The following is a 14,826-nucleotide window of genomic DNA, read 5'->3' as shown; positions in this document are numbered from 1 at the left end:
CCACCTCCTGCGAGACTCATTGCCAGATCAGCTCTTCCTGAGAACACCTGCTGCCTGTTCCCTGTAATCCCAGGCGTGCCATCTACCTTATTGTTGTGTTTGCCACCTGGACTCCTTGCTAGCGTCATGGGCTTGGTGAAGGCAGGGAGTCCATGTCACTCATGCACTCCACAAAACCTGGCCCATGGTAGACACTGCACTGTGGGTTTGGGGCCAATGGAGGAGACTTCGCTCCAGAGCTTTCCAAGGGACCGGAGTGCACTGAGTGTGCAGAACCACACTTCAGCACACTTAGGATTAAGTCACACCATTTCTCTGATTTTACCTCCTTTTTTCTTTTCTGTGAAATAATACTACTTTGGTAATTTTCTGAGATGAACAAAGGCTTTCTGTAATGTTTCTTACCCCTGCGCCTTTTCCTGTTTCTGTGCGGATATAGCTCATCACTTGCTTCCGGGAGTTTCACAGAAATATCACATTGGCTTCGACACCCCTTGCGTTTTTTAATGGACATAAGCAGATAGAGATCTGGTGTCCTTGTGACCAGTAAGTCCTCATTTAATAAAAGTTAGGGGGCATCTTCAGATAAAATGGAGGAGTCATCTGTTTTGTAACCAAGAGGTTTGTTTTCCTTGTCAGCTTCTGGGAATACTCTTGGAGTGCTTGGCTTTACTTTTCAAACCCTACTTGGGGAAATTGGCAGCGCAACTAGGAAGGCAGGTGATGCTCCAGCAGCCCCCAGGCTCTCAGAGCCCCCCACAGCCCAGGGTGGTGCCACACAGCTGCTCCACTACCTGCACCCGTGCACGTTGGGGTGAGCCTGTGTGTGGGTAGGAGTGACAGAGCATGTGGACCCAAAAGCAAAGCCGCTTCCAGTGGGCACCCAGGAGGCCAGGTGGTCCTGAACCCAAGGTCTGAGCCTGGATTGCTTTCCTCCCAGGTGTTAAGTGTGCTGTGCCTTGGAGTGCACCCCCCACTTTAAAAATAAAGGATGAAGCCTTTGAAAAGAATGATAAAAGTGATCACTCTCACTACGAGGAGAGCAGTCTCTTATTTTTCCACCAGACTAAGTTAATGACTTCTGGGAAGAGCAGGAAGTGGCCATAGTGACCATGAGTCAGTATGTACTTGTCAGCATCTGTGTGTGACATTAGCAGGGGAGCTCGGGGCTCAGTGGGGCCTTCTCCTGGCCCTTCTCTGCTGTGGCCTCAGCCTTCCTAGGAGACTGGCCTACCTTTGCACGGCCGGCATGCCCGGGATGCCCTGTTACCCTTCATCACGTCTGTCCCCTGGTGACTTTTGGCCAGTGCCACCATTTTTAGACAGGAAGCTTTGTGAGGATAGAAATACATCTGTCTTGTGTCCTCATTTTCTGTTTCACTCAGAGAGCGCTCCATGACTGTTTACTGAATGAGCAAACCATGAGTGAAGGCCACAGAGCAACTGGACAGCAGGTTAATGTGGTATAGAATCCAGGGTTCCATGGTGTTCTGAGGATTGCGCAGGTTAGGAATTCAGAGGTCACTGGAGGTCACATGAAAGTTTCAAGGAAGAGGAATCTTAACTTTGTCTTGGGGTTTGGCTGAGTGAATCCGTGGGAGATGGGGAAATTATTCCAATCTGGGAAGCTGTGAAAATGGGGAGAAAGTGTTTCCCATGTTAAGTTTTTTCAGAAATAAATAATTTAAGATTACCTCCAGATTTTGCAATTTTGTTTTTTTGGAAACTAGAAGGTGAGTGAAAAGAATAATGGTCATTTTGCTTAGCAGAAAATCTTAATTGACAAAGCTAATGATCTAGAAAACCTATGTTATAAAATGTCACTTTATTATATGCGTCTGGAAGTGCAGATGGGGAAACAGATTTTTTTCTTTTTGCAGTAGATTCATTAAGTGTTTAGGAAGAGATTCTCTCCTGTACCATCTTCCACAGCCTGAGTAATTCAATGCTGCATCTAAACTGCCCGTTATGTGTCCTGGATTGCTTTGTACTAATGCTGAGACTGAGGCCTGCCCCATGCCCCATGCCTGTTCAGGGGTGGACAGTTCCTGTCCCACTGACCTGCTCTACGTGAGCATGGCTGAGACTGAAGAACAGCAGCAGCAGAGGCTTGCTGCCTGCCTACTGCTTACTAAGAACACTCGCTGAGCACGGAGGTCCGAGGGGCCCACTTTGCACTGAAGTTGGCAGGACATGGCAGGCAGGTGCTTCATCTTCTGGGCTGTGCTGGTACCGAGGGCAGCTCCTTTCTTCCCCTTGCAGGACTTTCTTGTCCTTGTATGCACCAGCCCTTGTGGCTGTCCTGCCCCAGGGAGTTAAATCCCAAGGTGTGCCGGCTGCTTGCTGCTGTTTATCTTGGATGGCAGTCTGCTAACCTTTCCTTTTGTAGAGTGTAGGACTCGTTAGTTCCACAAACCTGGTGGAGTGTTATTTCTTGTGGTAATGCAGCAATTAACCATCCACATGGAAATCATTTTCAGTCCTGTCTCTTTTTGTCTATTGCCATTTAATTGGGAGAAGTAGAGAGTATTTCAAGTAAAATGAAGCTTGCTGCAATTGCGATTAGTGTCCCTGTGCCCTCCTGCTGGCCTGTCCCTCCTGTCTGTGTGGGCTACCCAGTACTTCCATGTGTGCATGTGTGCCATTGACACCCTATGAGTTCCTCAGCACCCCTTCCCTAGCCCCTGGCTGTGAACATTGGGAAGAGTGGCTCCAAGGTGACTCCAGCCCCACCCTGGACATGGTCTCTGTCTCTCCTGTTCCACTGAGACCATGCGAGGAGAACCCTGTCTCCACCTGTGAGTTCCCTATGTCTTCAGCTCCTTCCCCCTCTGAGCAGGAGTCCCCCTGGCAGCTGAGGCAGGCCCTGTGGCCTGATCAGGCCCTCAGTAGCACTGCTTCGTGCACTGTCCCTTCACTTCCCTTCACTGTCGTTCCTCTGTCCTGACTTTGTCCCCTTGATCTGCAGGTGGAACCTGTGTCTGAGATACTTTGCTATCTGCTGTCTTTAATCACAGCGATCCCCTCTGGCCCCTACAGCTGGCTCAGCCTGCTGCCCTGCCTGCGAAGCACCTTCAGGGGGCTCCAGGGTCCTCCTCCTCCAAGCGCACGTGCCTTCCCTCCCGGCTCTCTCTTCCCCAGACCTCGCTGGCCCTGCCACACAGGTGTTCCTGGAGTTTCTAGGCTCTGGGTTAGGAGCCAGCTGACCTGCTTTTCAAAACCCAGTTCCGAAATCCTTTCTCATCTGATGCTGGTCAAACATCATCTTCCATCAAAAGATGGCTTGAGTCAATATATTGATTTCTGGCTTTCTGTTCCAAGTGAACAATTTAACAATTATCTGTTTTCTAGGTAGTGCTTAAAAGACACGCACTGATTAAACTATTCCTTCATGGAAAATTTGTTTCCAGAGATTGACTGCTCCAACAAAATGGTATCACTCTTAGAATGTTAGATAGTATTTCCTCTGAAAAAACAAGAGTGAAATCCATTTCACTATCGATCAGTAAAGCATTTAATCAAAAAACTAAAGCAAAGTATAATTTTTATGGGAAAAAAAGTAGTCAGATTCGTACTTTCTCACTTGTACTGTGGCACTCCTCCATCTGTCCCCAGGCTGTCCTCATAGGATAGAAACCAGTCAGGCTCCACAGCACCCTGCACCAAGTGGCCTTGCTTCTTTCTTCTGGATTTTACACCTGTTTGGTTTAAAGGCAGAGTTGAATGGTATTTTACAAGAGAATTTTTCCTTATGACTTAGTTTCCTAAGAAATTTTAATGCTAACAGGGAAATATCCAGTAAGTTCTAATGACATCTTAGTATCTGCTTTGAAATAAATGTTTCTCTTTTTTTGTAGAGCAATGTTCAGGATAGTTCTGAAGCCTGTTTTGGACCTTTATTGAAATAAGAGGGGAAGCTTATTATTTTATTTAATCAACTTGTGTCAGCTTTTCATCATTAAAAGAACACCTGAGATAATTCACTTACAGAGAGTAAAGGTGTATTCTGGCTCACAGTGTTGGAGCCCCCAGTCCAAGATCAGGAGCCCAATGCTTCAGGCCTCTAAAAGAGTTTCTAAAAAAGCAGCACCTCATGGTAGAGGCATGTGGTGGGGCACCTGCTCATCTCATGGCCAGAAAGCAAAGAGAAAGAGGAAGGGCGAGGTCCTATAGTCCCGTTCAAGGGCTCACAGCCAGTGACCTGAGGACCTCCCACAGCCCCTCCTCCTAAGGTCCCCTGGGGACTGAGCCTGTAGCACATGGGTCTGTGGAGGACTCTCTGAAACCACAACACAACTGGAGATGAATTTAAAATAATTTTGCTTACTCAGCGACAACAATACAACCCTGTCAGCCACTCTTTCCAGTGCATGGACATTTTAAATTACATTCGGTGGTGCAGATGAGCGTCTTCACGCAAAACATTCTATTTTGACTCTTGGTAAATTATAACTGATAACCCAGTCCATTGCCGTTTTAATGGGAGCATTGTAATGATAAAATTTTTGTGTTATTTATCAGATCTCAGGGTCCTGTGTTTGGAAGTTCCCTTAACAAAGGAGGTTATCGAGGCTGTCTCATGAGTGACTTGATATTGCAGAAGCAGCTTTGTGACATCCTGTTTAGAGGCCTGCCCACCTCTCTTGTCCAAGTGAGAACATTTGTCATTTTGCTCTCCCTGGAATGACCTTGAGAACTAGTGTTGGGATCTTCTTCTTGGTACTTTTTGAACACTTTTTAGGCATGGGAAATACAGGAAGCCAGGGAATGTGGCTGATCAGAAACTCTGTTCCCTGAGGTTGCTGAGCTTCCTGTCCCAGTAGCCTTGTCTCGCCAGATCCACAGGCCTCTGTGTGCGGGTGCCTGGGGAACTGCACACCGAGCCCTGAGCCCCCAGCAGAAGAGGCTCTAGCTGCCTGTGCCCTCTGCATCCTCCTGCAGACCTGTGTGACTGGCAGTAGGGACCTTGCTTCAGTGGGGTTTTTCTCAGTGCATGCATGGCAGCTGTGACAAGATAATATGTGTGGCACATGGATTCATGTGGTGTTCTTGAGATGGTGGGGTCTCAGGGGCGCCTCAGCCGTGGCAGGCAGCCTGGGTCATCAGGATCGATGTCTTACATGGGGATATGGTCTATCCTTTGCAGAACCCTAAAAGCCTGATGCCTGTGGGTTCTCAGATTCTGTGGTGTACCACGTTTCTCACTGACTACTTGTAGACTTTTTCAATTTCCTTTAGGCCTGTGGCCTGAACATCCAAGAGACCAAAGTTCAATTCCCTACCAGCACACAACTCGGAGGGTTGAAAGTAGCCAGAAAGACAGCACCAGTGTGAGAACTCGGAGGTGGTGGTTTAATGATTGATGAAGCAGTAGGGAATCCAAATGGCTGTTGGGTTATCATGGAACCAATAGCAGTTCAAGATGATAAAATATTGGAAGTGCTGGGGACACGACTATGATATGATTCTAGTGAGAAAAGTGGATTCTCTGTATGGCCTCCATGTTTTAAAATGTAATCAAGGAAAGGAACATACCTGTGTGTTGCATACATGTATATGTATAAACGTACGTGCTTGTCTTTGGCACATACATGCTTTCCGGACCAGAAGATGTTTTATTCATTGCTGGGCGTGCAACCTAGAGCACTGTTCATACTGAGCATGCTACCATGGAGCTGCACTCCCAGCCCCGGATTCCGTGCGCACAGTGAAGGGTCTCCATCCTGGTCTGAGACTACAGTATTGAAGATAAAGTTTTATAAAGGATGTAATAAGGTCTCCTTTCTGTTGGTTTGGAAAGTAATAGATTCATGCCTTTTATAACATGGCTGTGGTGCATTTTAGATGAGAGCATTATTTACTAAGACTTTCCAGAATTTCACCAAGCAAAAATGTGTTTACCATGTCAGAACTTAGGAAAGTAGGACAACTAACCAGCCTTTGCCTAAAGTAAACTCCAGAGAATGACTGTCTGGGTTGTCATTCCAGCCCCCTTGAGTCTTAACCAGTTAACCTTGGGCACCCTGCTTGTCAGTGGAACAGTGCTGCTAACAGTGCCTCTTTCAGAGGAGCTTTGATGATTAAATCCTGCACACATAAAGTTCTCCAGAGCACCTCGCCCTGTGTGATGAACCAGCAGTGATTGTCAGTGTCCCTGTCTCCTGGAGTTGTGGAGGGCTTCCCACGCACAGCCATGGCCGTTCTTCTCCAGCTCCGGCTGGAGTGCGGACTCCGAATGTCAGCCACCCTGTGATGAAGAGGGCTTCCTAGTGGTGTCCGTGTACTCCTTACTGCTGGTGGCCATGCTGGTCATGCCAGCCTCTCGTTTAGACAGAGTGCAGGGTACTCACCCCTCATCCTGAAACCTGAAGTAGCTGCAGTGGAAAATAGGAAGCTGTGTGATGAAAGTGAAGGCAAATAACCCTAGCCTGCTTTTTTTGATGCAGATGTGTTCCTGTGAAACAGTACCTGCTTATTCTGTTTTTCCAGTTTCTTTACTGAGAAGGTTGAGGAGTTGCACGTGTATGTCCCTTCTGAATGCGCATCTGCTCCTTGATGGAACTGACTTTTTGCAGACCAGAGAATGAGGCTTGATTATGGTTTAAAGTCTTTGGTCAATCAGCAGGTTGAGCTGTGTGGAGCAAGGGGATGTCCAAAGGCAAAGAAACGAAGGATCTGAGACCTAAAACTTGCCTGACGCTCTTTTCACATGAAATGGAGGCACGAGGGGAACCAGTGGTGCACTGAGATGGCCTAGCAGGTTCCTGGACTGGTTTTCCCAAGTACACACTGCATGCTTGGGGGTGAGTTGGGTAGGGAGGGGCATTGGTGACCATGCGGCACAGAGGACTGAGGGACTTGGTCCATTTTGCTGTTCACTGGATTCTTACAATTGAGTAGGGCTTCTTCAAACATGTTTATAGATAGGTTTGAAAAAACAAAAAAGAGGTTCTCTGACCCCAGATGGTAGGAACACCTTCTGTTCACGTGAGATGGGAAGAAGGACAGGGAAGCTGGGCGTCTGGAAGCTGTGTGGCGGAGTGCCCACGTAGGTGTCTGTCTCACTGGGAACTGGGCAACCTGTCCTCACTCTGGAGCCTTGTTTGAGAAGCTGTCGCCTCCTGCACTCAGGCCATTACAGATGGGCCAGCAGGTGATCTCCCAGAACAGACAGGAAGCTTTCTTCCTCACTTGGAGAGAGAGGGTGTCTTTGAATGAGGCACCGTGCAAGGCGCTGGGGACTCACTGTGGCCAGAGAGGCGTCCCTGCCTCAGTGAGCTTACCTAGCAGGCAGGGTGACATCAAATGCCCACAGCACACATTGCAGGTGAGGACTCAAGAGCAAAAGAACCTAGGAGGTTGGAGAAGCCAGTCCTGGGGGCTGAGCTGTGCGTCACACACCATCTTTTCTTTCTCTTTTACGTCACTGCTCTGACGTCGACCCCCACCCCACGATGTCAGTGGTGTGTCTTCCTGTACCCGTCAGAGGTGTTGACTACATGCAGCATTTGTGGGTGGATGAATTTCTACTGTTAACTTCTCCTCAACTTTTTTCTAAATCAGTTCATACTTGTTGAGTGAATAAGTGATTGACAAAAATGACTGGATTTGCTTCACAGTTGATTGTCCTTCAGGGATACAAGTGTTCTAATAAGAAAAGTTACAGAAGCATATTTTTTGCAACCTTTCAACAAATTGCTATTAAATATAAACTGCATATAGATTATAGATTCAGTCACCTTAAAAGTAATTTTATAAATTTATTGAACAATATTTTTTCCTCCATTAATCTCATTTTTATTTTATTTTTTATTATAAGGTAATACGTATTTGTTATAGAAAAAATATGTTTATAAGTGAAAAGCAGAAAGTCCTAACTAAATGTGTATCGATGTAGTTAAATTTTTATTTGATTATATTGAGCGAATTCAAAGAACTGTATGATGAAAAATTCCCCAAAGAGTTGGATGTAATCTATGTTTAAAAATAAAAGTCTTAAAAATTGATTTTTTTTCCCTCAAGGACTGAATATATGAACCATGCTTTGATTCTGATTTATGGTCATCAAAACTAAATTTTAGATTCAATAGATATTTTATAATTTGTCTTTCTGTTAAACTGTGCTACATCTACTTAGAAAATAAAATACAAGCAGAAGGGTTAATTGACTCAGAAATTCACTGTCTCGTGTGCTGCTTTCGGCTAGCCTTCGTCTGGGGAGAGCGGGATGCCTGAAGCCTTTAATGTAAAGTCTCCTCCCGCTGCCATCTTTTCAGGGATCAGCTTGCTGTCTTTTGTTCCCTCCTCCACTTCTTCCTTCCGGGAAAGCCCTCTTGTGCTTCCTCTGTCCCTTTCCCTCAGCCCTGGGCGCTGGCCATGGCTTCTCTTCATTCCTGGGTTGGCAAGGTCAGAATATTTGCTGGGGTCCACAGTGGGCTCAGGGAGGGCGCCTGAGCTGTCCTGCCCAGGAAGTTCTCGGATGGCACTGAAAGCCCTGGAGGACTCTAGGCTGCAGGAGAGGGGTCACAGTTCTGAAAGTGTGTGACAGCATCCACTGCAAAGGGTCAAATACGAGGTTCTGCGCTGCTTTTATCCTTATAGAAATAAGCAAAATGGGGCCGTCACTGGCTGGGTGTGTCTGTCCATGGCTGCCTAGCCTGACTGCTTTAATATGTGCTTGAGAAGTAAAGTGAAATGTATCCAGCTGCATTTTAGTCCGAAGAATCCAGTTGTGTGGTGTTATAGCTTTTCATCAGAACAAGCTGGGACAACTTCTAAAATACATTTGGTCATTCCAGTAGCTGTTGGACAGAGCAGAGTCACTGAACTACTATGCATATTTTGGAAATGAATAATTGATATGCATTATAGCAGGATATAAAATCTTTAAAACAGCGTTTAGGAGTCATTTTTATGAACCGGGCCACTTTCTTTGGTACATATGACTGCCTCATTGCAAGCAACTCTTTCTTGCATTCAACTCGGTTTTCTTACAGAAATCAGTCTAGGAAGAGAAGATCCGATTTTGAGAAGTGTCTTCGACTTCCCGGCCCTTCACATTTTCTAATCCTTTCCCCTCAGAGCATTTTGAATCTTTCTCTGGGTCAAATCCGTTGCCTTTGAGCATTGTTTTAAGAAATGCCTCTCTGTGTGTTCAGGGAAGTGCTTATCTTTATTTTTTAAATGCTTATTACTAAACGTTGAAAACAAAACCACCCTTGACTCAAAAGTATTCCGTTCTTGTGCAGAGCTGTTAATGTTTGAAAGCTGCTTCACATGCTAGATGTTTCTGAATTAGGAATTCACCTAATAATGAATTCTGCTTATTTTGGTTCTCCACAAAGGTTTGTTGTATGAGCTTAAAATAAGACTGCAGCTGATTTGTGGAACACATATTAAGTGTTTATTTAGTGTGAGTGCACGTCTGTATCTCTCATCTCTGATCAACCTGAAAAATTTGCATGCTGCGCAGCAGCCATTTTCTTTTATACTTTATTAAATATCTGTCAATTATAAATATCAAGGTTTTACATTAATGTCAAGATAGTACATCAAAAATTCATGGAATATGTGACTTTTTCCAAGGGTATTTAATACTTAATGCATTTGTGTCATTTTTCTTTCCAGAGATATTGACAGGTTTTATTAAGTGTTTGTTAGGGAGATTTCATTTTTATCAAGGGACTATAAAGAGAGGCTGCATGCTAAATCAATTTTTTAAAGCCAGAATATCGTTCATTTTTTCATCTTCAAACACTTATAATCCATAGGTTTTATTTAAATTTCTTCTTGGTTTATTTTTGTTTATGTGAGTGATAGTTCAAGATAGAACTTTAATAAGGATCAAATATGCTGACTGTAGTGGTTTTTAATTTCCTTAAGCATCGCTACCAGACCCATGCAATATGGTAAATTCTTCAAAATGTCATACTTACATATTTAGCAATATTGCTCCTTTTTATTGAAGCCAAACAAACAATTTTAGATATTAATCTTTCCCAAACACAGTGATTATTTTGTACTAGGCACAATATTACTGTGTCTCACAAGGAAGGCCTCCTTTTGATGAAAAAGGGAGCAGGAAAAATGCTTTACCAATTGCCTGGTTTTGCCTGAAGATTCCAGAACCTTCTTTCTAAAGTAAGCTTTTTAGTGCTTCAGGTCTGATTATGAGCTCTGGCAGTTGTTCATTTCCCCAACTTCAAATATTTATTATGCTCAAGAAGGTAAAAACATCAATCACTTAAAAAATATGCCAGAAGTCCGAGGCTGGTTTCTCAGTGGCGTTTGGGGGAACAGGACAGTTGGTGGTTTGGCAGTCTGGTCCCCTCTCATGCTTCTGCTGGCCTAGTGCCTGAGAGGCCCGTGCACTGTCATTTTTCTGACAGTGGCCAGACAGGCTATTTGGGGACATTCGTCATGCATCCCCTGTGTATCTGTCTTGGAAGCTAGTCACAGCTAAAACCAGTTGGCCACAAAGAATATGTTTTCTGTTTTAATTCACATTTTTATTTTTAGAATGCAGATTAGGAATGTCTTGTGTTGGAAGAGTCTGTGGTGTGGCCTGAAGTCACACGGGAGTTGCTCCCTGCAGCAGATCAGTTATCCTCTCCAGTGCCCAAGAGCATTCCAGGAGCTTTCCAGTAACTTCAGTTAACCTAATTTCTGGAAGACACTTTTGAACCTTAACTTGCAAACAGAGAAAAGACTTGATTTTTTTTTTTTTTAAATCATTCTTTCCAGAGCCTAGATGAAAATTGTTTTGGAATAGATATTTATCTTATCCTTGTTCATTTTTTTCAGAATTGGTGAGACATTTATTTTCAACTTAACATATCTTTCATAGACAAATCATTTGCAATACTGGAATGTTTCAAGATCCTCATAAAATTATTATATAATGAATTTTACACACAGGATAGAGATTTTGTTGTTGCTTCTGTTGCTGTAGCTGAGGACTGAACCAGGCCCTCCTAACCACTGAGCTACAACCCCTGCTCTTTCTTCTAAGTGTTGAGACAGGGTGTCCCTATGTTGCCCAGACTGGCCTCCAATTTGTAATTCTGCCTCAGCCTCCCAAATTGCTGGGATTACAGGTGTGTGCCACCAAGCCCAGCTTGGATAGAATTTTTTTAGAAACCAAATTTGACTGAAGTGAAGCGGAAACGTTGGCTGTTTTTGTTAACCGGGCTTTGGTTTTTTCAAGTTGCTGGGAAGGCCTGCTCCTGGGCAATGACCGAGGGCCTTGGCTCCTGGAACCCTCTCCCCCGTGCTGCCAGTAGATGGCGCTGGTGCCACAGTGGCGAGAACCCTGCTGAAATGGAAGCGGCTTGCTTTCTCATGTGTCACATTTTGCTTCAGTGTAACTGTTAAGTGCGTGTGTGTCGGTGGCAGAATAGCTTTTATACCAGAATTGCATGCAGCAGGCACACCCTGTTTTTTTAAAGAAGAACAACTATTTCTAACAGATTCTGCAAATATTATATAACCATACAACCAAAATAATCCTCAAAAATCAATCTGAAAAATACATTTAAAAAAAATTTTTTAATGACTTCATCAGGACTATGAGCATGAATTTGTAGGTTGTGTAAGAAATGTATCTTAAATAGTAGGAGGGAAACATTTGGGAGGGTTAATCTTCCATTTTGGGTCTCTGAGGAGGGCACCCATGTTGGAGTCCTTTTTAGGGTCCAAGGCTATTAAAAGATACTCCAGTATTGAGTATTCCTCATGTCTCTGAGATTCAGCATTCCAGTTTTGAAAATTTTCACCATGTTTCCTATTTAGTAAGTTAAACTTTTTGAGGGGATGTTAAATTTTTAGTACTTACGGGATTTAGCTTTGACATTTACTAAGTTTCAAGATACTATGAAATTCTGTAGTTTCAGTGAATTGAAATATTTAATAATAACAAAACAACTTTTTCCCATCTTCTAGACTTTGAAAGAGGCTGGTGTGCAAAGGTTTCAATAGATGAGATAATGTGAAATTTCGTGTTAATATAAGGAAAAGGAAATTTTGGCAACAGAATCCCTTTTCTTTACAAAAGTTTTCCTGTGGTGCTTTTTGTGATCAAATTAGCTATAGATTGGGCTGGGAACGTGGCTCAGTGAGAGCTCTTCTTCCCTAACCTGCACAAGGCCCCAGGTTCAGTCTCCAATGCTGCAAATAAATAAACAAACAAACAGTGGCTCTTCCTGCTGACTTGGACTTTTGAATGAAAATCTAAACACTGCCATGGTTAGGTTCAGTAATTAAACGGAAAGCACACAGTGTGAGAGCACGGCCCGGCGCTTCACTTGTTACAATGGAAAGGAGAAGAAGCCTCGGCCTGCAGGCTCTCGGAACCGCACTGTAGCTGACCGTGGGGTCGATTTCCCCTCCCCAGAGACAGGCTTCCCGATCTTCCTGAGCTGACTCGGACCTGCTCCTGTGCATTGTGTCATTTTGTATGTTGACTTAAAATGTAACTCATTTAATCTCACCTTATCATCACAAGTACGCATTTTAAAGATCATGTGAATGAGTTTTACATTATGACTCTTCTTCTGAAGGGTTAAAACCAGGCTGGAAAGAGGGGGACAAGCAGGCACCTGGGAGTTCACACCCAATTGGCAGTCTTTTGTAATATATAATTTGCCTAAAATCCCGCTCGAAGCACAAGCTTTTGTTTTCTAATTGATTTACGGTTTGAGCCACTTTTACCTCATCCCTACTGTCCTGTGTGTGGTGCCAGCGAGTACATTACAGTGAGCGATGATAAATGACAGTGCACTTGGAGTGCCCGTGCGGCGAGAGCAAAAGCTACTGGCCGCTCGGAGCTCCCGCACTGCAGACGCGGCTCCGCAGTTTCATCTGCAGCTCAGAAATAACCATTTGTTCATTGATCACTTGCTGCAATCGGTCTATCAGACTGTAATTGAGACTGGGGATTGAAATTATACTGTTACAGCTTTTAATTTCTTAATTGAGACAAAGTTTTTAAGTGCTTGAATGGTCTAAGTGGGGGGGGTGTGAAGAGAAAATACAAAATGTGGAAAATTTTCTCCTCTAAGTGTGAAGTTTGTGATATTTTTACCAAATGTTCTTTTGTCCAGAAAAAAGTAGTATATTTAAAAAATATGCTGATTTCTGTTTTATCTATTTGATTTGTAAAATCTATTTTATAATCTCATAAAACTACATTTCTTGATTTTCTGTACTTGATCCGTGTTTGCCACAGATATGATTTATTTGCATATACGTTGATCCCCATTGAATTATTTAAGTCAGAGAAAGTCAAAGAACTTTGAATTTATTAGAGTGCCTGCAATTGTTTCTTCATTGTTATAAGAGAATTGAAATCTGCTCATAAGGCCATGCAGAAGTCACGGCCTGGGACCCAGGGAAAGACTCCGGAAGTCACCTAACTTTGTAGGCCCCCTGTGTCTGCTCCAGCGCGCCCAGCCTTTGTGGAGTTAGTCCGCCTTAAATTGTATTTCGTGCAGTGTCTGTGGGTTCTAGGACCAAAATAAGAAGGAGCAGATTTATGGCGTCTGCTGGGCACAACAAATTAAGTTGACAGTGATGTATGAGAGTGTGATAGCATGATGATCCCTCAGTAGCGCGGCTGGACGCCTCCTGCTTCATTTGGCTCTTGTTAGGATCTGTTAGGCAGCTAAATAATGAAATTCTGCTGACTGATTTCTGTTTTCCCTTTTTCTCTTTCACCTCTGCTTTCTAAAACTTCTCATTCCCAGACCCACCCTCATGCCAGCAAACTGCCCTTGAAGGATTCTTTCACTTACGAGGACTACAGGTTGGTGTGAGGGGTGGGGGTGTTTCTAAGGGAATGTGGGATCCTGGAAGTGAGGGAAGTACTTCACTAAGTGACCTGCTGTGACCATTTAAAGCATCCAAGCAGAAATGGTCTCAGAAGTTACAATGAGCAGCTTGGATTAGTATTGGCATTTTAATAGCCATCTAGAACCTGCCATTAACCTGTAGTGGTAGGGGATTGGTTGAGGTAGCCGAATGTTACTTGAAATTAACATTAGTGTTGGGCAGTGCTAAAGGATGCTTTTTTCCTTTTAAATAGATGTGTTAGCGTAAAGTGGAGACTGCTTTTTGAACTGAAGAATTGACTCACTTGGACAATGTAATAAAAAAATTGCATTCCACAGTTTGTGCAGTTCTCAGAGGGCTTCTGATCAGAGTCCTACCACTTACTTTTCACCAAGGCTGAAAATAGGTGCAGAGTCAGCATTTGGGTAAAAAAGGGTAGAGGTTGGCAGTTGTCAGGCTGAGGATCCCCTGAAAGGGCCCAGGACCACTGCTGCCAGCCCTGGCTCCTGGCTCTTTCCTCTAGGAGCATCTCCAGAGCCACTTACTCTGTCCCCTCTGGCTCTCCTTTCCCTGCCACTCCCCCTGCTTCCCCTCAACCCTGGGCTTAGTTTTCAGTGATGATGAAGGCGGCCAGGCATTACCTTTGGTACTCAGGGAAGACTTTGGAAATTTGTGAGAGGTCAGGCAACCCTGCATTTCTGGTTATTTCTTACTGCTGCTGGCTTCTAAATAGCCCAACCTTAATTCACTTTTTCTTTATCATTACAGGTGGGCAGTCTCTTCTGTTATGACTCGACAAAACCAAATTCCCACGGAGGATGGTTCCCGGGTGACCCTGGCCCTGATCCCTCTATGGGACATGTGCAATCACACCAGCGGCCTGGTAACAATCTTACCCTCACCCCCGGGGTCTGGTGTGGGAGGCTGAGCCCAGCTCCAGCAGATGAGGTCCCCCTTCCTGTGTCCCCTTTGCACCTCCCTCCAGCAGCCGCCCTCCCC

The 14,826-nt window shown here is 44.4% G+C and overlaps 1 protein-coding gene across 2 annotated transcripts in view; it reads left to right on the top strand.

The window, feature by feature from the left end:
* The window catches only part of Setd3 (SET domain containing 3, actin histidine methyltransferase), a 75,836-nt gene that overhangs the window by 48,319 nt on the left and 12,691 nt on the right, over window positions 1–14,826 (top strand). For both annotated transcript variants that reach the window (XM_047540156.1, XM_047540155.1), the window contains 2 exons: window positions 13,743–13,801; window positions 14,596–14,710. In XM_047540156.1, coding sequence (XP_047396112.1) covers window positions 13,743–13,801; window positions 14,596–14,710 — 174 coding nt within the window. The remainder of the gene's footprint in view (window positions 1–13,742; window positions 13,802–14,595; window positions 14,711–14,826) is intronic.

Source organism: Sciurus carolinensis, chromosome 2, assembly GCF_902686445.1.
Source record: "Sciurus carolinensis chromosome 2, mSciCar1.2, whole genome shotgun sequence".
Classification (NCBI taxonomy): domain Eukaryota; kingdom Metazoa; phylum Chordata; class Mammalia; order Rodentia; family Sciuridae; genus Sciurus; species Sciurus carolinensis.
Note: the sequence above shows the minus strand (reverse complement) of the source record. Positions and strands in the feature narration are given on the sequence as shown.